This window comes from Lissotriton vulgaris, chromosome 8, assembly GCF_964263255.1.
Source record: "Lissotriton vulgaris chromosome 8, aLisVul1.2, whole genome shotgun sequence".
Taxonomy (NCBI): domain Eukaryota; kingdom Metazoa; phylum Chordata; class Amphibia; order Caudata; family Salamandridae; genus Lissotriton; species Lissotriton vulgaris.
This window is the reverse complement of record NC_141696.1, coordinates 1,568,173,357-1,568,194,530: the sequence shown is the minus strand read 5'-3', so window position 1 is coordinate 1,568,194,530 and position 21,174 is coordinate 1,568,173,357. Positions and strand designations below refer to the sequence as shown.

Genomic DNA, 21,174 nt, shown 5'->3' with positions numbered 1-21,174 from the left:
CCCCCTTCGGCATCTCAAAGAAGTGTGTTTGTGACTGATAGACCACCCGCAGGTGGGCCGGAACCAGCAAGGAGTATTGGATCCGTACACCGCGAAGGCGAGCTTTAGCCTCCACAGAGGATTGTCAGCGCTGCTGAACCAACTTGGTATAGTCTGAAAAAATCATTATTTGTTGGGGGGCAAATGTGAGAGATGGTTTTAGTCTGGCGTGCTGCAAAATAACGTCTCTGTCTTTGTTTAAGAATCCTCACAATTATTGGTCTGGGGTGGGCACCTGGCGGCGGCTTCTGCATCAACTCCCTGTGTGCGCCCTCGATTACAAAGCATTAAGAAACTATGCCCAGTGGGAGCCACTTTATAAGGAAGTCTTCCATGCTGCCGCCCTCACAGCCCTCTGGTAATCTGACGAATCGATTGTTTCTGTGGGCGTGCCTCTTCGCATCTTCCACTCGCGTTGCCAGGCCCTTCGTGAGTGTCTCTAGGGTGGATACTTTTTTTGCAGTATATTTACCGTGTTCTCCACCTTCGAAATCCGGGACTCCGATACAGTGATACATTATACAGTGTTTCTAAGGTCCTGCCACAACAGCATTACACCTGAGCCCACGGCACCGATCTTGGCTTCTAGCGTCTCCCGGGATTGTGTAATCGCTGCCAGCAGTGTTGCGTTGTCTGGAATGTCCACCTCTTGATCTCCCTGAGCTGGCGCGAGGGCCGCTGCACCAGTATACTTGTCCATTGTAATTTGCTTGGAGGACGTACCCGGTGGCCTATCCTAGGCCATTATGTCTGATGTGAGGCCGTCTAGGCGCGATCCAATTATGCCCAGCCACTTTGCACTTAGAGCTGCTTGACGCTGCCGGGTGGCTCTTCTGGATGAGCTTAAAGAGGGGGCGGCCAGGGGAGAGCACCGCACCCACTAGCCACATTCAACTGCCACATTCAACTGCTTCTGTGAGCTGGGCGTCCCCCTGTCCCCTAACAGGAGCCGAACTACACCCCCAGACCCATATGCTACTGAGGGCCGCCGCAGGATATCAGTGGGCGCCCCCAACGTCCACCCAGGAGCTCCAATTTCCGTCAGGGAGCGAAGAGGGAGCCTTAGCCCATGCCTCACTCCCCAAACCCCAAGACGTGAGGGAGCCAAGGAGAGAGAGGATGTCAAGGGGTCATAATCTGCATCCAGTCCCCGCCTCCAATCGGGCCCCTATTGAGTATTTTTATAGGCTGCGCTGGGCACCTGGTGTGATCAAGTCCAGACGCTTCTCAAGGAATCCACTCGACAGCTCCAAGGACACCCAAAGTCCACAAGATTTAATAGACTTCTCACCCTCACACAATATCCTGGGAAGGGCACCCTCCACAGGCCCCAATGCAGCACAACTTCAATCATGTAAGTTGCGACCCGGAGTGACCGCTGAACTGCCCCCAGGGCCCGCTGTAAACACTGGAGCTGCGGCGCCTCTGCTCAACATTACTGTCCCCATCCAGCAGGGCGCAAACTTTCGTGGCGGTCCCTGCGCTGCTTCAGGGGTTGTCTGCGCCACCGCCGCACACGGCTCAGACTTGCGTGGCGTGGAAGCCCCGATAACCTCGCGGACGGGCCAGGATGTCCTATGCAGCAACGCCGCGGTTAGATTCAGCCTCCATGCTTCCGGCCAGATAGTCTTGAGAGACACGGCTCCACACCCCATCAGCCTCCCTCAGCAGTTTTCTCTCGCTGGGCGCCGCCACGTTGCCAGGCTGGTGTCTGGGTAGGCGGATAGCTCGTCTCCTCCCACAGCGTGGCTTGCTTGCCTCGTCAGGCTGTCTGCTATGCTGCCACACCATGGTCGCCGATCAGTAACTTCTCGGCCACCAGACCCCGCAATAATCATCCGCTGGGTGTATCCAGACTCCGCTGAGTCCAAATATTGTGTTGGGATGCACGGATGAGAGAGGATTATTTCAGGATTTATATAGGGTCCCTTGACGCTGCTTTTCCCGTTCCGGTCCGGTCCCGAAGGACCACAACATCCAGAATCCTCTGCACCCGTCGCCAGCTGCCAGCAATCAGAGGAGCGCCTGGAGGCGCTACAAGAGGGAGTGCGGTCTCCCGTATCGTGGGTCCCTTGATGCTGCTTTTCCCATTCTGGTCTGGTCCCGGAGGACCACAACATCCAGTATCCTCTGCGCCCCGTCACCAGCTGCCAGCAATCAGAGGAGTGCCTGGAGGCGTTACAAGAGGGAGTGCGGTCTCCCACATCGCGGGTCCCTTGACGCTGCTTTTCTCGTTCTGGTCCGGTCCCGGAGGACCACAACATCCAATGTCCTCTGCGCCCGTCGACAGCTGCCAGCAATCAGAGGAGCACCTGGAGGCGCTACAAGAGGGAGTGTGGTCTCCCGCAACACGGGACACGCGCGTGGACGAAGCCCGGACAAAGAGATGGCCATCTCTGGCTATCAGGGGCAGGAAGAGGCAGGGCTGGGCCCCCCTCTGAGAACTGCTTCTGGTAAACACAGTGCTAGTCGGTTCTTTGCCAATGACTCGCGGACGACGAGATAAGGATTGAAGATCGTGACTGTGAGTGACTGGACTGGGCCACAATCCCCAAGCTTGTTTTCTGGTACGAACAGAGGGGTAGGGATGGGCTGTTTGGTACATAGATCAGTTTTAGGGTGGTTCAGATCTGCTAACCAGAGTGTGTTACAGTGGTTTTGTGCTGCTACTTGGTAGTGATTACATCCCAGCTACTCCACTCGATTACATAAACCACAATGGCTAGCACTGTGCAAACAAGGTCATCTAAATTGGGTCATATCACCTCCCAGAATCCTCGATCTGTGACCAAGCAAAAGGGTACTCTCCCCTCTACCTCTATACAGCCCACTGCAATCGATAGAATGCTCCGAAAAGCTACAGGCGAGGTGTCTAACGAAATTGAGCGCACCGAAAGACTCTTATCTCTAACCCCGCAAATTGACTTTACTCCCATGTCCCAAGACTCTGAGGCCCATGTTACCCCCAACAGTCCATACGATGTATCAGAGTCACCAATCGTGGAGATTCCCTGTGCTCAGATGATGAACAAAGAAGACCTTGGAAAAACCAAAGCTGGGGGAAAGACACCATCTGCAAAGAAAAAGGGGGCTAGCCTTAGGAAATATAAGCGTAAAAAGGGTCAAAGTAATCCTGTTTCGATCAAAGCAACGTATGTGGGAGTTGATCCAAATATGGAGCATGTGCCGAGACCATTAACACCCCCTAGTTGGGCGTCCCAATTAATTACTGATCAGAGCAGATTATTAACTCACAGATGTAATTGATTGTGAGCCGGTTGGATAAACTGGTTACTTTATTGAAAACAGGGGGGGGGGGCATGGGTGGCATAATGCCTACACCCATAGCAGTTAATTCTAACAGTCTTGAGGCCATCCCTGTGAATTTGCCCCTAGCACAACCTAGCAGACACCTAGCTGTTCAAGCAAGCTCTATAACAGGGCCAACATTGCCTCTTATTCCCTCACATGCACAAACAAGTAGCAACCCCAACATAAACCCTCCGAGTATTGATGAGGCAACTACTGATCTGTTAACAATTATCCCGCAAGGTACAACCCACAAGCGGCCTATTCCAGAACTCCCGCTGCTGGGCCAGCCCAGGGAGCTGCTACCCAAGGTGAAAAACAACCATCTACCTTGCATTAATTTACCTCCTGAGGCTCCCCCTTATGTTGTCATATTAACAGGGGTACCAGAGTTGAAGCCAGACCGTACAGAATCATTTGTCGAATTAAAGAATAAAATAACGCTCTGGCTGAACAGGAACAGACTGCTTTCAGAAATGATCAGGGGGAAATCTTGTTTGTTCGAAGGGTGAGTTGGTTGGGGAAGAGGCATACGGATATCATTGGTGACTGTGTGATAGTAAACTTTAGGGACCACAGAGTTGTTGATCACATACTAAGATGGGGGTCCTTAAATCAGACGAGCAGCATTAGGCCTTTGCCCCTGGGCTTCTTTTATCAGATGGGTCAACCGAGCCACGGCGGAAGTCCTGAACATCAAGGGAGAATTGTTAGCCCCAATGCTGGGATGGGGTTCAGCCATCCAACGTTAGGAGCTTTCCCTGGAAACCAAGGTACACTGTGTCTGAGGAAAAGATTTGACCCTCTGATATCATTAGAGGAGCTCGATTGACTGGAGAGCATCTGTGCTCCCCCCAAGAACCCTTTACGCGAAGAGAGATGTCTTTTTAATGCTCCCCGGGCTATACTACCATCTTCACACTCCGCATTAAGGGGCACATTATGATGGCGGACGGACCTGAGTCCGTCCGCCACCATAGAGTAGGAGGGAACCTCCGCATGGGCTACGGAGTTCCCTCCTGTGCAATTAGGATGTGACCGCCACCCTGGCGGTCACATCCTCTATTTTAACATTGCGGCGGGTGCGGCTTCTAGCTGCACCCGCGGCAATGTTAAAAATGCACGCATTGCATTTGTATGTAGAAAGTGGCAGGCACCGCGCGGTGCCTGCCGCTTTCTGCATACAAATGCAGGGGGGTACCATAGGTACCCCCCATGTGCACCCCTCACCCCCCCTTCACCTAGGGGGCCCGCAACGGGCCCCCACAGTGAAGTTACACATGCTTTTCCACGGCGGAAGAGCCGCCACGGAAAAGCATGTTTCAGAGCCCATCCTAATCTGGCTGACGGTGTCTGAGAGACACTGTCACCATATTAGTGCTTTTCCGCCGCGGTTGTAAGCCAACCGCGGCAGAAAAGCTGCGGACGGAAACCAGGACCCACCAGCCATCTTAATGTGGCGGTGGGTCTTTGGTGGGTCCGCAGAGGATTTTCCGCATCCTCTGGGCCGGCGGTGGCTTCCGCCGGCCCGGAGGATGCGGAAAATCCTGCATCCTAATGAGGCCCAAAATGTGGCTACTAGTCATGAAGTTAGTACAAAATGGGGCTTTCAGTTGAGGAAACAGCAAGATTCCTCGATTCCACCAATTTCAAAGGAGGTTCCTTTAACAATGGAGAATCTTGGTATGAGTCCCTTTGACCCTATGTTAGTTTCTCCAGTTTTAGATAATTACACTGGGTTCCAGGGCAGGTCTTTAGGGATAGAAGATCTATTGGGGCCCAAACTGACACCCCTGCCAACACATCAGACAGCGAGCCACCAAAACTTTTCCATGATTTCGTGGAATATTGCGGGTCTTTCATCAAGAATTTGTAACAATGTACAATATTCTGCTCTTTCAAGAGACTTGGGCTACTATGCCCCTTTTGGTCCCGGGATGTTTACATTTTTCAAAACAACCGATACCCGGGGGAAGGGGAAGGCCATCAGGAGGCTTGACTGTTTGGATTAAGCAAGAGGGGGGATGGACAGCTCAGGAAGCTATCCACAAAAGTCCAGACATCTTGATTCTGAAGCTGAAAAAAACAGAATGCCGGACCTTCTTTTGATTAATGTGTATGCTAGAGGGGTCCCGGGAGGCAAAATCCTGCCAGCAATGATAGACTTAGAATGTTTTTTAGGTACCCGAAGTATTTTAACTAATGTCATCCTAGCAGGAGATTTTAATTGCACTTTTGAGCCCTTAGATGGGGAAGATATGGATTTAGGAAGTGAGGAGGATGCCAAGTGGGACATTCCCCAGCTCTCAATCCCGCCTATAAAGAGATGGACTGACGCAGCCCTGCATCTTAAGGGTCTTTGCCTTGCTAAGGGCTTCAGGGCTGCAAATGGGAGAACTATCTCGGATAGGATGGCTGGGAGTACTTTCAGCTCTGGCCCTTGAAGTAGTCGCATTGACTACTTTATACTGAGTATGTCTCTTTGGCCATTGCTGAAGGACATGGTGATTCTCCCGAGATGTGAAATCGACCATGATCCATTAGTTATGAGTCTCAAATCCCTATCCCTGGTTACATCACTCCCCCAACGGTCCAGCAGCACTAGTTCAGGCGAGCTAGCTCTCACTAATAATATGAGAAGAGTTCGGTGGGAATATGCTATTGAAAATGAAGAGGCAAGGGACCAAATCAAAGCTCTCATCGATGCTGCCCTTCTTTCTCTCCAAGCCTGTGACTCCCAGGAGTCCATTAATAACAGGATAGTTGGGATGCACAAAACATTGTTTGGGGACCTCAAATTGTATTTTACAAAACCACAGCTAGAGAGGAAGGGACCCCAATCCAGTAAAACCTCCTGGTATAATGGCTCATGTAGGAAGGCATACAAGATTCTGGCTATGGCCATTAAATCCTCTGATGGGCACGCCAGAAGACTAGCTTGTCGATCATATAGAGAGCAGCAAAAGATAGCCCTCCGTGCTTGGGAGGAGAAATATTGGTTGGATTTGCTGGAGGCTAGTAAGGATAGGGATATGATGAGATTTAGGCACACTCTCAAATGGGGAAGGGGCGGCATCTCCAATACCCCTGAAAATAATGTCTCCCCTGAAGCTTGGGTTTCATATTTTGAAGGACAATTAAGGGGACCCCCCCCAGTGACCCCCTAGCTCCCACGGACATAACTCAAGAACCTGGTGTCCTTTTCACAAAAACAGAGGTCTTAAGAATTTTGAAAGTCATTCCCAGCGGAAAAGCCCCGGGTCCAGATTGTGTCCCGGCGGATCTATTTTTATCAGACCCCGAAACCTGGGCTTCATATATTTTATTCCTGGCTAATGCTGTGGCGAGTGGAGCATCATTGCCAAGAACATGGGCAGGAGTGGAGATTATCCCCATATTCAAGAAGGGGGATCGCTCCCTCCCAACAACTACAGGCTATTAGCTTGATAGACAGTATTCAGAAAATGGTAGCTAGACTGGTCCTGGGTAGACTCCAAAATTGTATTGAGGAAAAATACATTTTAACACCTCTACAGGCCGGTTTTCGCTCCCACACTAGTACTGTCGATCATGTCCTCTCGATTTGTGGCTATTCACTGGAAGGTAGTAACTCTGGGTGGGGGATCGTTATACGCTGCTTTTATCGATGTAAAGACAGCTTTCAATTTGGTTCCGTGTGCCAAGCTTTGGCAGGCTCTCCGCTCGATGGGGCTATCTCCAGCACTCTTGAATATTATTGTCAAGCTCCACCACGAAAACTATGCCCAAGTACGATGGGGGAAGCAGGGGAATGTGACGAGCAAGTTTAAGGTTGGAATAAGAGTCAGGCAGGGGTGTGTCTTGGCCCCTACCCTTTTTTCTTTGTTTATCAATGTGGTTACACACTACTTTTGATAGACAACCAACAGACGCACCAAGAATTGCGGGTCTCCATACCCCCCTATTTATGTTCGCCGACGACACTTTGTTGTTATCGCAAACACAAAAGGGGCTGCAGAACGCACTGAACTGTTTTGAGGCCTTTGTCGTGACCAGGATTTAGTTATAAATGTGTCAAAGACAAAATTTATGGTCTTTCACAAGACCAAAATAGTGAGGGGGAGGGTTAGTTTAGAACAGGCCCCCCTGGATCAAATTGATGCATTTATGTACTTAGGTTTAACTATAGGTAAAAACTTGTCCTGGAAACCTCATATTGATATAATGAACCTAAAGCACTCCCAGTTGGTGGGCGTCCTACTTAGAGAGCAAAAGCAATTTAAATCTAAGCCCATTGCTCCAGCGCTGCAAATTTATATCAATAAGGTGGGGGCCCCGATTCTGTATGGTGCGGAACTATGGGGCTTCAGTGACTTAACATCCCTTGCCGTAGCACATAACAACTTTCTTAGAGCTCTCTCAGGACTCCCTAAATCCACTCCACTACTCCCTATGAATTTGGGCACTGTAAGCAGGAATATTCAAGATCAGGCTCGGTTTCGCCCTATAGCCTATTGGCGCCGACTGTGGACGACCCCTGAGTTGGCTCAGTACACCCAGGCTTTGAGCGAAGTCAAGTCAATAAATACCTCTGACAGAATCCAGTGGCTTAGGGAACTCAAGTCCACACTAATAGCAATGGGGATGAGTAACCTGTGGGACTCTGTCTTCAGTGGTGTTCCCCTCCAAGAAGCTATTAAAAGAAGCATATTGGTCTTATTTCGACCTGAGGCGATTATCCCAGAGTAATAGTACCATAACAAATGGATTCTTGGAGTTCAAGTTGTCTTTGTTTTTAGAGCCATATTGGGACATCATTAGGAGCACCCTGGAAAGAAAATTATACCACCAATTCAGGGTGGGGTCCCTACCACTAGGGTCCTTTATGCTTTGTTGGAAACGGGGCTGCGATGGCCTATGTCCATTTTGTCTAGACGTGAGGGAAACAACTGCGCATTTCTTTTTGTTTGCCCATTCTACAGCAACCACGTCTGAAATGGCGAGTCCCAACATGTAAAAACGTGGGTTTTAAGGTAGCCTCTGCAGCTCTTAGGGTGCTCAGGATAGATACGGAACATGCCATTGTAATAGCTGTGGCAAAAGTTCTGGGGTGGGCTTGGGTGATAAGGGCCAGGAAGTTGAAACTACTACAGTAGAATTATTACTTTTTTTTTTTTTGCTCTCCTGCTTTTTATGTAAATTGTTTTTATAGTTTATACTGCTGGCTTGTCCTTTTTATCTTTGAAAAATGATGATATGCATTGTATTTTAATCTTGTTGTCTTTTATGATTTTTTTTCTAAAAATCGAAATAAAGACTTGAATACTGAATATAGGCTACGGGAGCCTAGCTAAGGCACGTCCGCCATGTTGGACAGCCTGGCCACTCCCCATTATTAACTTCAATAGATTCTGATTAAATGGCTATAGCAAAATCCTTCTTTTCCGATCCTAAAACCTTAAAAATAAACCAAAAGAATTTGTTGCCAATCGCCCTCCTAATGAGAGAGAAATGGACTCTGAGCTCTTGCAATATATATGAATAAATCATTCAACTTCTCAGTGTATGTTTGGAAATTAGCTCTGTTAATACATCTATCATGTTAGAGTTTTGCTCCATTTTTCTCAGGAACCCCCACCATCTGTAAATTTGATCAGCGGGAGAGATTGTCTAATTCTTCGAGTTACATTTTGGCTGCCCGCTCTCTCCTTTTGAAATACCACTATTTGTTTCTGACAAGGTTAATATTCTTTGTTCAAGCGTTTCACGGGAATTGTTTAAACGTTGTAGCATTTTGGCCTACATCATCCAGTTTAGTTTGGACCATTGTTTCGATTTCATGCTGCGAGGTTTTCATTTCTTGTACATCTAATGCCAGTTTCTCAAGCAGTTCCAGGACCGATATGAAACATTTGTTGCATATTTTGGAAATGGTGCAGCTCAATCATGATGGCAGCCGTGCAGCTCAGGAGGTTACAAACGGATGGAAAAGTCATTTCCTCAGAAACTCCTTGTATTATTAATTTGCTGTCTAATACTTTAGTGAGCGATAATATCCTGCTGCGGTTGGTTTTTCAACGGCCTGAGCGCTACATGAGATTCACCTTTTATTTTCTTATTAATATAGATGATAAAGATTTTGCCTTAACCTTAAAAATAGGATCTTGAGGCATAGAAGAACCCTGCTCCTCTTGTCATATGTGCACAAGTGGGGTTTCTGCTCTGCAAATTAGAGCGAGAACAGTTAATACTTGTATCATTTTTGGCTTCTAAAATTGTCTTTATTATCCCTAGGGTCAGAATGTGATGCAAACTGAGGTTGGTATTTTAGGCGACTGTCTGTCAGCTTCCCTTGATGCTTTGCACTTGAGGGCTGGAGAGACTAAAAGTTAAACCCTGATCTAATGAATGGGGACATTTTTACTTTGTTCGCGGTATCTGATTATCCCAAAACTTGATCACTACTTCTAGTAAATTTGAAGTTACTCTTGTCCGGCTCACTTACTTTGCCCAATGAGCTATGTTGCAAAGTGTTCATCTTCAGAGAGTGTGTGAAACTTTAAGTTACTCCACCTGCAGATCTAGCTGTACCTTGTAGAGTTTTCAAGCCTGCGCTCCCTACAAGCTTGATACAGCTTTGGTCCTTTCTGCACCGCCTCCGCGACTTCCACTAATTACGGGTAAGTAAGAGGAGATCTTCCACTTTATTGGTTGATGGAAGCTCAAGTGTGCTCAAGCTTAAACCACAGCTTGGGGCAAGAAGCACCCTGTAGTAAGATGGTATCTGATGGAAGACCTCAATATTTTTTTTTGCCAAGTGCTTTGATTTCGAAGACTTGTAATATTTTCAGAAAAGTTAAACTAATGTAAGCAACTAAAGTAAAAACCTACATGCAACATTAATGATAATGCACCTGAGGTAAATAAACGGTAAAAACATTAAAATGTGTCTTGAAAAACTATCAAAAACTTTCAAGCTACAGCATTGATAGCTGATTTGTGAGGAGTGTGCCTAGATGGGGTGTCTACTGTTGAAACCATTTTCTGGCAAATCTGTGCTGTGTTTAGTAGTCTTCGTGTAACTCAGTGAGATGGTCGTCCTCTTCTTTTAATGTATTTTTTATTTATTTATTTTTTAATAGAAATTCTTTTCACTGAGTGGCACCCTTGTATTTGGCGGTGATATGGATGGTCATATTTGATGACTTATAGAATGCTATTGACTCTCCCATGCAGTAGGATGAGTCCCATCTGTGGATAGAAACACACATTGAGGGCGACCAAACTGTTGTACCCTGTACATCGAGACACTGATAGCCATGTGGTATATTTCAAGTCTTCTTTATTGGTTCCATGTCAGGGTAGTATCAATCTCTGTCCAGTCAGCTCTAGTCGGGTACTAGCCATGTTCCAGCCCCACCAGGAGCAGCCTGCCTGCTGTCAGCCCATCTATAACTGACCCCACTCATCCACACAGGCACCCAGGCATTCCACGCATCACAGTCACACCAACATTTTGTTACCATTTCTCACTCGCTAGAAGGACCTAGGCTGATTACATATAAATGTAATACTTAGGATATAACACAAAGCTTGTACCTTATCAAACTGATAGTTGTGTGGAATCTGAGGGCTGTTTTATCAAATTAGCTAGAGGCCTGTGATACTGTTTTGCTTAGTCATAACCATCATGTCATTGTTTGTCGGGGTCATTTTACCAGTGCTGTGCAAAATCAACCCAGAATCACTCCTCGCCTATCCATGAAATCCTGCATGAATTCTTGAGCCTGCCTTGCTTTTTTCCTGTCTGATAGGTGAAGAGCCAGACACAGAAGAACGAGGGCAGCGTCGGCCTGTTCACCTACCCCGTGCTCCAGTGCGCGGACATCCTGCTGTACAAGTAAGAGATGGGGGCCTAGGCTCCACTGTTGTAGTCAGACTGTGATTGGACAGCATTGTAGGTCATGACCTGCCCCACTGCATTCACCTCTAGAACACCTACTGCTAGATATGTACTTTAGACCTTTTCTTGGAGGTGTGCACTACTCCAACTGAGGTGATTGGGAGCAGCCTGCGTGTAATGTTTGATTATATATTTGTATTTACTATGATATACCATGATATTTTTATTTTTCAGACTTAAATGTATAATTAGTATGTTAATCCAACATAGAAAGGTTTCTAGAACAAAAAATATGAAGCCTAGAACTGTTATTAACCTGTGCACAAAAGCAGACGTCTGATCAGACTCACTCCTACACCAGCCTCCTTCAGCATCTGGTGAAGGGGCGACTCTTAAATATTCCCAAAGTAAATGCCGCGCTGTTGAGTTGTGATTGTGGACATTGAATGGATGAGACTGGGCTGAGCAGTGACATCAAAGGAGGCTAACTCAGAGCTCTCCAGACATGGGCCATGCACGCCAATAGTCTCTGAAAACTACAATTTGTTGGTCTTGTTAGCCCAACGTGGAGGTTTGATTGACTACTCTTCTGCCACGCAAGAAATGCGCAGACATGCAACACTTACAACATTGCACACTCAGGAAACTGGAACAGAGACACCCTGAGAGACAATGGAGCAACCGCGTTACTACACACCTCCCCTCCGCACGAAACATCCTGTGCAACTTCTTCAAATACTAACATGCCTCCGCCACCGACCATCCTGAAACGGGCATGCCAGACCGACACCAACTTTCGGAATAAACATTCCATGGAGATAGTCCTGATGGGAACAACCCATGAATGATAAAGAAGCAACAAAACATGTTACAGCTGCAATGGATGATGGATTCAGACACGCAAGCACACCGAAGAAGCCATTTCCCGCCCCTCATAATCGCAGTAAGCGAGACATCAGCATCCATTAATCCTTTGATTTGAAAGCGAGATGCCCCATTGTGGAGGAGAATGAATGCATTCTGGCAGCGGAGCAGGTGTGTTGTCGTACAGCTGTGTATGCAGGCAGTGCATCAGTAAAGCACTCATCCATCAAATAAAGCAAGAACCCCCAGAGCGACAGGGGGCTCCACCACACAAAACAGCAGCCTCTGTCCAGAAGCTAATAACTACCCATTCATGCCCTGATCATACACAGCAGTCGCCATAGTCTGTTTAATGAACACACCTTTCTAAACTTGTTGTATCGCTTTGCTTCAGTGCATTTGCACACACACAGAACTGCACCCTAAAGCCCACTCGCACTACTCCTATTAGTGACACCTTGCCCAAACGTGGCCATTTCCAGCACTCTCCCAGTGCCCTTTCCCACATAAGCATGATACACCGCAGTATACTTGGTGTCATGCACATAATTAACAATTGTATGCATCCATTGAGGTGCACAAGTGTTCCACTTACAAAGAAGTGAGCACCAGTATTACGTGCTACATTAAATCACATTAATACCAAGAACAAGCTCACCACGTGCATGGCCAAAGTGGCCTTGTGGATAAAACCCAATTGCCTTAAACTGAACTCCGATGAGACTGAAGTGGTGTTATTTTGGATAATGCCTCCCCACGAGACTCCACGTGGCGGCTCACAGACCTTGGACCCATCCCCTCTCACCTTATTGCAAGCAAGAAACCTCGTACTCATCACAGCCAACATGACTGCCCGGGTCAATGCAGTGGCCACGCCCTGCTTCAGACAATCTTCAAGTGACTATCAGACAACACCAGGAAAAACATTAACCCAAGCCCTCATCACCAGCAGACTAGACTGAGACCACTCTGCACGCAGGAAACTCGTCCTCATCCTCCCACGCCGCGCCGCATCATAAGGAACTCCACTGGCTCCCGATGCACTTCAAACTCCTCACCCACACCTAAAAAGCACTCCGCAGCACTGTCCCTGCCTACATGAACACCTGTATTCACCAACTGTCCAAAGACCTCCCTCTGTCAGTCTTTCACTAGCAGAGGCGCAACTAGAGCCAAATTTCGGGGGGGCTAAACCTTCAATCAGTAGGCAGAGTGGAGCTGCAGGGGCTCTTAGAAGGGGGTGAAACAACTACAGGGCCTAATTAGCATTCAAATGGCCTTTTAAAGACCTGTGTAACGTTTGGGTGCGGCTCTGTGTGTGCCCGGGATCTGTCTCCTCCCGGGCTGCCACACACGACGGGGGGGGGGGCGAAGCCCGGTGAGTTCAATGGGTGTTGCGCGCCTGGTCACTAGCACACATGCACGCGCACACAGAGGCAGGGCAAGGGGCCGCCCCTTCTCGTACCTGGCATCTAAAGCCAGGATCGGCCTCCCACAACACATCAGACTTTCCCTCTCCTCTGGACTTTGCAAGAATCTGAAGGCCGGCCGTTTCGAGTAAGTCTTACAGGACTGGCTTCACAGGCCTGCCTCCGAGCACCTGGATACCCTCGTGGGAGGTGAGCACGCTATAAAAACACACTTCACATAAGAAATGAGAATCAAATGTCATTGAACCCTGTTAAATTTCCTTCTGGTCAGTGGTGGTGAAATTCAAATGGCCCTTCACTCATCTATTATTGTAATAAAAATACAAAATAAGAAAAAATGTCAAACTTTAAACAATTTACTTCGGAGCAGATTTATTTAGTTGCTTAAAGTGCAACTTGTCTCCCTCTGGTGGTCCAGCCTGCATGGTGAAACAAATGGGCAGTAGCTCAAAAACTGCCCACGCACCATGGCTCCTCGTTGCTCCTGTCCGACAAGCCTGTCTGCTCCATAATCAGTTTAAAGACGATTGTGCCCCTTGATATCGATCTACATGGAGACCGAAATCCGGTACCTTTTTCAGTCCTCAGTGCGTCTGTAAAGATGATAAACCCTACATCCCTGAGGAGGCAGCTAGATGTCAGAAATTGAGCTATTAATTTGGGAGGGGATACCCAATATTAAAGAGAAAAACACAACAAAATCCTAAAACCATTTAAAAAAAGAAAAATGGGCAAGTGTCACAAAAATGGTTTGAAACCTATTAATAGATTCAGAAATATATATTTTTAAGGTTTAAAGCAAAAATGTCTAAATGTGCTCATAGTCCCAGTGTGGGTGTAAAAGTCACTGGTAGTCTAAATTCATTCACCAAAATGAGCGGCCAGAGACAACACTGCAAGAAGTAGAAGAAATAGTCACAACCAAACTGTTCTACATGGGAGAGGCTGTGAATGTGAGGGCGGAGTCCGAGTCTTCGATGTTGATGCTCTCCAGTGCTTTTAGTCTTCCTAGCGCTCGTTTGCGGGATTCTAGAGACGGTTCCAAAAGTGCGATAACCCTCTTGCTCCTGTAGCTTGCCACAGCCAAAAGCCTGAATTGTTTATAGTTATGGAGATGGTCAGTTCTAGTGCCTCCTACAGCTCCCAGGCGCTCAGGATTGGCTTGTAGGCTCCAGGTGTCTGTCCGCCTTAGGGCATACACATATTAATGGACATGTGGATGTACATATGCTGGCAGGCATGTGTGCTGTTGAATAAAGTTTGAAATCGTACCTCCTTGCTGGTAGTCGATTTCTTTATGAAAGTTCGAAGTAGTAGCGTGTGCTTTACCTTAAATGTTGCTCGTGTGCCTTGCCCTCCATGTGACACCCTGACTTGAACTCACTTTTGTACTAACACATCTGCAGATGAACGTCCCTGAGACCGGTCTGCCTAAAACTGCATCTTACTCAAACCCAAGAAGAACCCTTTGCTTGCTAATGAGCTGAACGTCCTCCTATTTTTATTGGATAATCGGAAGTATGTTATCTCCAAGACTAGCTTATATGGGCCTACTCTTTCTACGCCACCTCTTTCCCTTCAAAGTGCAGAGAGCAGGAAATCCAAGGGACAGATGTATCCGACTAGCAACCAAACCTTGAAATTCATATCAAGTAGCCAATGAGATTTGGGCACCTGAAACCATCTGAGTTTGAAGTTACATAGTGAAAGTGTTTGTCTGCAGGACTCTTGAGACTTGTACACGCTGGGCTTAAAATCGCACCAGTTGGAACATTATATTCCCTATGTGGTGCCGAACGCACGACCTCTGGCAATGGAGGGGTGCCGGCCCTATGGCGATGGAGCGGCGTCGGCCCTCTGGCGATGAAGCGGCGCCGGCCCTCTGGCGATAGAGGGGTGCAGGACCTCTGGCGGGGCGCCAGACCTCTGGCGATGGAGCGGCGCCGGCCCTCTGGCGAAGGAGCGGCGCCGGCCCTCTGGCGATGGAGCAACGCCGGCCCTCTGGCGATGAAGCAACGCCGGCCCTCTGGCGATGGAGCAACGCCGGCCCTCTGGCGATGGAGCAACGCCGGCCCTCTGGCGATGGAGAGGTGCAGGCCCTCTGGCGAAGGAGCGGCGCCGGCCCTCTGGCGAAGGAGCGGCGCCGGCCCTCTGGCGATGGAGCAGCGCCGGCCCTATGGCGATGGAGAGGTGCAGGCCCTCTGGCGAAGGAGCGGCGCCGGCCCTCTGGCGAAGGAGCGGCGCCGGCCCTCTGGCGATGGAGGGGTGCAGGACCTCTGGCGATGGAGCGGCGCCAGCCCTCTGACGATTGAGGGGTGCAGGACCTCTGGCGGGGCGCCAGACCTCTGGCGATGGAGCGGCACTGACCCTCTGGCGATGGAGCGGCGCTGACCCTCTGGCGATGGAGCGGCGCAGACCCTCTGGCGATGGAGCGGCAGAGACCCTCTGGCGATGGAGCGGCGCCGACCCTCTGGCGATGGAGCGGCGCCGACCCTCTGGCGATGGAGCGGCGCCGACCCTCTGGTGAAGGAGCGGCGCTGGCCCTCTGGCGATGGAGCGGCGCCGGCCCTCTGGCAATGGAGCAGCGTCGGCCCTCTGGCGATGAAGAGGCGTCGGCCCTCTGGCGATTGAGGAGTGCAGGACCTCTGGCAGGGCGCCAGACCTCTGGCGATGGAGCGGCGCCGGCCCTCTGGCGATGGAGCGGTGCCGGCCCTCTGGCAATGGAGCAACGCCGGCCCTCTGGCGATGGAGCGGCGCCGACCCTCTGGCGATGGAGCGGCGCCGACCCTCTGGTGAAGGAGCGGCGCTGGCCCTCTGGCGATGGAGCGGCGCCGGCCCTCTGGCGATGGAGCGGTGCCGGCCCTCTGGCAATGGAGCAACGCCGGCCCTCTGGCGATGGAGCGGCGCCGACCCTCTGGCGATGGAGCGGCGCCGACCCTCTGGTGAAGGAGCGGCGCTGGCCCTCTGGCGATGGAGCGGCGCCGGCCCTCTGGCAATGGAGCAGCGTCGGCCCTCTGGCGATGAAGAGGCGTCGGCCCTCTGGCGATTGAGGAGTGCAGGACCTCTGGCAGGGCGCCAGACCTCTGGCGATGGAGCGGCGCCGGCCCTCTGGCGATGGAGCGGTGCCGGCCCTCTGGCAATGGAGCAACGCCGGCCCTCTGGCGATGGAGGGGTGCCGGCCCTCTGGCGATGGAGTGGCGCCGGCCCTCTGACGATGGAGAGATGCAGGACGTCTGCCGATGGGGCGTCGCCAGCTCACTGGTGATGGAGCAGTTCTGGACCTTGAACACTGTTTTGGTTCTGAGAGAGGGACCAGAATAGATTTGCTTCTTTACAATCCCACATTTAATATCGTTGTTTGTTGTTTCTATTAGTCAACTCGCTGCGTTATCAGCCAAACTGATGGCTTTGTCCGTTTCTCTGCCAATCTGCTGCAAAACCGCTTTCACCCTCTTTTATACCATCATTGCCACAACACCCACTCTGTACACTTCCCTCTTTTTAACCTGCTCATGAGACACTCGGACCTTCAGCAGATGCGCGTGCCCGCTACAGCTGTTCTGCTCTTCAAGCGCGTGGAAAAGAAAGCTTCCTCTGAAATACAATACTTGGTAGACCGACTTTGCACAGCGAATGTTACGAGCTGAGCCTTTGGTGCACCTGCCCCCCTGCAAGGACACAACATTTGTGGACATTCTGCCACCTGTTCACAGTTGGGCCCTTTCTTTACCACCTCCAGCATGAGCCGTTGATCCTTGCAGAAGTGTCCTGCTCTGTGTTTTTGCTGCATAACTCGGTGATCGCCCATTTAACTGAATTTGGACACCCGTGTGCGTGACAGCCTCAGCACCCTGCATGTCTTCTATTCAATCTTTTTGTCTGTTTTAAAACAATAATTTAATGTCTTTTTTTTAACACTGTATATTGATCGATTTTTGATGCTTAGCTTGCTTGGTGGGCCTTTCTTTGTAATCAAATTGGGGTATATGTTTTTGATACAGCACGTTTTATCTTTTTAATTGCTCTTTTAACTTTTTTAATTAGAGATCTCATAAATCAAATGGCAATCACTTTTGGATGTTACTAATTTATTCAGTTCACCCCTTTGGTATTGTGTTGTAGTTCTATGGTTATTCAGCACCCTGAAACTCCAATGAAAACGCAGTCTAAAAGCAACCCAAGTAGAGATATAAAATGTCTTTCTTTATTAGCAGGTCACTAGGGGACCTTGTTCTGTTGTAGTTCTCATTTGGCGACTCCATGTATCAATTGTTCTGTAGTCCGGGGTTCTTCTTAACCTCCTCTCCTGGCATCAAAGTCTCTGGGTGTTAGTGCACTGCTCAAATAGCCACTCAGTCATTCAGTTTAAAACATATCCTTGTTTGGCACTAGTACAGTGTATTTAGGGCCATACTTGCCTCGGTCTGGGGTACGGTACTACTTGTCCAAGTAGATGGAATATGGAAAATGTAAAAAAATGTGATTTGCTTCCTTGTATCTTCCTGTGGCTGCCTCGGTCTTACCGCTTCTTGTGTATCGCTCTTTTTCTTTTTCTTTAAAGGTCCACACATGTTCCAGTGGGAGACGATCAAGTGACTCACATGGAACTGTCCCAGGAAACCGCAAGAATCTTCAACAAAAGATACGGTGACTTCTTTCCAGTTCCAAAGGCAATACTGAGTAAGTCCTCAAGCACATTGCTGCATTGTAGATGAATTGCAATATATCCAATACCTGTCTCACCTAGACTATCCAAACCTGTGCTTTGCAAAGAGCCTCTTTAAATAGACCTAATGGCAGTAGTTCAGTGATCCCAAATGGTGCAGTTAGAGAATCTTGATTGGAGCAGCTCACAAATTGATTTACTCTATCCTTTCTGATTTCGGCCATCCTACTCTCCTACGCATCCAAACATCGTACAACACACAATTGTGGATGGTCCTCAAACCTAGTGTAAAAAATTGAAGATCGCATTGTCTTTGTTCTTTTCGAAATGTGAATTATCACCCCTTTTTAGTTAAGTCTATTACTTACCTCCAAAGCAGGTACCCTCCTGAAAGAGAATAGACCTAAAATCTTTGCAACTTGCTACTCACCTGCTGTAAGGACAAAAAAAGAATTAGAAGGCCAACTTTCTACCCTTTTTAAAACTAAATTCACGTCCCACAAATAACTGAATTAGGTTTAGGAGGCCTCCGTAACTTGAGCCTTTATCACTCTACAAACCAAAACATGCCTTCCTATGGAATATTCCTTCAACTGCGTCATGGCCTGCTGCTGCCGCCGACCTATGACCATTAATAGTCCTATAAGAAAGACCCTACTCTAACAAATTTGATAGATAATTAATACTATGGGAGTATCCACATCTCTCACCAAGCACCAACCCATTTCCTCCCATCTCTAATATATCTCTTCCTTGTCCCAGTGCCCCCGATTCCTTGAGCAACTTTTGAGCCTGCTCTGAAAGAACTTTAAACTGGTTTGCTCCCCTGAAATCTTCCAAACCAGAAGGTTCCTCCAGAATTAACAAAATTAATCTCTCCACCTGGTCCTGTTAACATCTCCTCTGACAGTAATCAAATGCGGTTCTTCTACTACCAACTCCATGTAAACCTGGAAACCAAGGTTGTGCTGTCCAAAATGGAGTCATCTAAACAATATTTCTGCCTCCTCGCCGTTAACAGCACTCTCTGTATCATAGAAAACTGAGGAAAAGCATAACCCTGTAGATTCTTCCAAACCTCCTGAAAATCATCCAGGACTTCTGCCTGAGGATCCGCTCTCCATCTGAAATACCGAGGCAAATGGAAAGTTAACCTCAAGGCAAACAGATCCACCTCTAAGGGACCCCAAACATTTTGAATTCTTCTAAACACGTTCACACTCAACTTAAAGTTGCTGTAATCTCGGAGATACCTTGAATTCCAATCTGCTGCCGTGTCAAACAGACATGGAAGATACTCTGCCTGCAAACCTAATTTCTGTTCTATACAAAAGCTCCATATCTCTTTCACTTCCTGAGTTAAACTATATGATTTGCTGCCACCCAAACAATTTATATAACCAACTGCTAATACATTGTCCATCTTCAGTATAACATTGCAATTCTTCAATTTTTCCCCAAAACTCTGCAATGCTAAAAGGCCTGCCTTCATCTCTAAACCATTTATATCGTGGTGACTTTCCTTTATGACCATTTACCTACCACCTGTTACTTCTTGTTCCAAACAAGCCCCCCAACCAGAAAAGCTCTTATCCGTCTCCGGAACAAAATCTGGAGATATTACAAAAATTGCTCTGCCATTCCACACTTCTAAATTCTCCAGCCACCAAGCTAACTTTTCCTGTGCTTCCGCAGAAATCTGAACCAGATCTCCATACCACAATCCCTTCCTTAGACCTTCTGCCCCCAACCTCTGCAAACCTCTGTAATTAAGCGGTCCCAGAATAAAATCCTGAATTGAAGAGGAAAACAAATAGATTATCCTTGCTAAAGCTCGCAAGGAAATAAAACTTCTTCAAAATCTGTTTCACCTCTGTTTTTATAACCTTCCTTCCTGGCATACGCAAATCTGCTTGTTAAATATTCACATGAATGCCAAGAAATTCCAAATCTTCACAGGGTTCCAGAATTGAGTACTCCAAATTGATTAAAAAACCAAGAGACATTCATAGATGAAATTAAACATGTTTTAAGTGATCTAATTATCCATATCTTCTCTGGGGGTGAACCGCCCAACTCTTGGTCCAGAGCCAAAATCGTAATTTTTGCTAAAAAAGGGAAACCCCCAGAACATCTAGGGTCTTATCGTCCTATAACTCCAATAAATGCTGACTCGAAAATATTTTCTAAAGTCTTGGCAAACCGAATTGCACCTATAATACACCAGGTAATAGCCAATAGCCAGCACGGTTTTGTTCCTGGAAGGTCAACGATAAATCATATCCAGAGAGTGATTACGCTCTTTGATGGAACAGAAACTACAGGAGACCCTATGGCCCTAATTCTGCTCGATGCAGAGAAGGCTTGATAGGGTCTCCTGGCAGTTTCTCTGGAAAGCAATGGTGATGATGGGATTTCGGACTAAATTTATACAATGTTTATCAATCCTAGGGCCGTTGTTTCCGTTAATGGAAGCTTAACCAAGGAAATTATTATTTCCAGGGAACTCGCCAGGGGTGCCCATGCTCCCCATTGCTCTTTGCAATATACATAGACTCCTTTATTCACTATCTCGAGAAAAACAGCAATATAACACCTATTATATCACAGGGCTATGCTACAAAAACATTAGCATATGCTGATGATATTGCCATAGTCACGGCAGATCCCATCTCCATCAATATCATGAAAAAATATATATTTTTTTTCATCTTACCTACTTCACTTAAATATCGTATCACTAAATAAATAAATTCCAACTACAGTTATTCCCATAAGTTGGGATAAAACATCATGCTGCCATTAAATACAAACATCTGATAAACACTGCTTAAAACTTAAATTATGAAAACATAAACATTAATACAATATAAGTAAAATACGAGTAAACATTAATACAATATATATGAAAAATAAAGCAAGTGCTAGCAGATACCTAACTGACGGGAGCAGCAAATAAAAGACGAAGGTGGGTGCTGTGTTCA

General features: G+C 47.8%; 1 protein-coding gene across 1 annotated transcript in view; it reads left to right on the top strand.

Annotated features, from left to right (window-relative positions):
- The window catches only part of WARS2 (tryptophanyl tRNA synthetase 2, mitochondrial), a 118,808-nt gene that overhangs the window by 84,784 nt on the left and 12,850 nt on the right, over nucleotides 1-21,174 (top strand). Inside the window, exons 4-5 of the mRNA XM_086935841.1 lie at nucleotides 11,142-11,227; nucleotides 18,086-18,204. Of these exons, the coding sequence (XP_086791967.1) occupies nucleotides 11,142-11,227; nucleotides 18,086-18,204 (205 nt within the window). The remainder of the gene's footprint in view (nucleotides 1-11,141; nucleotides 11,228-18,085; nucleotides 18,205-21,174) is intronic.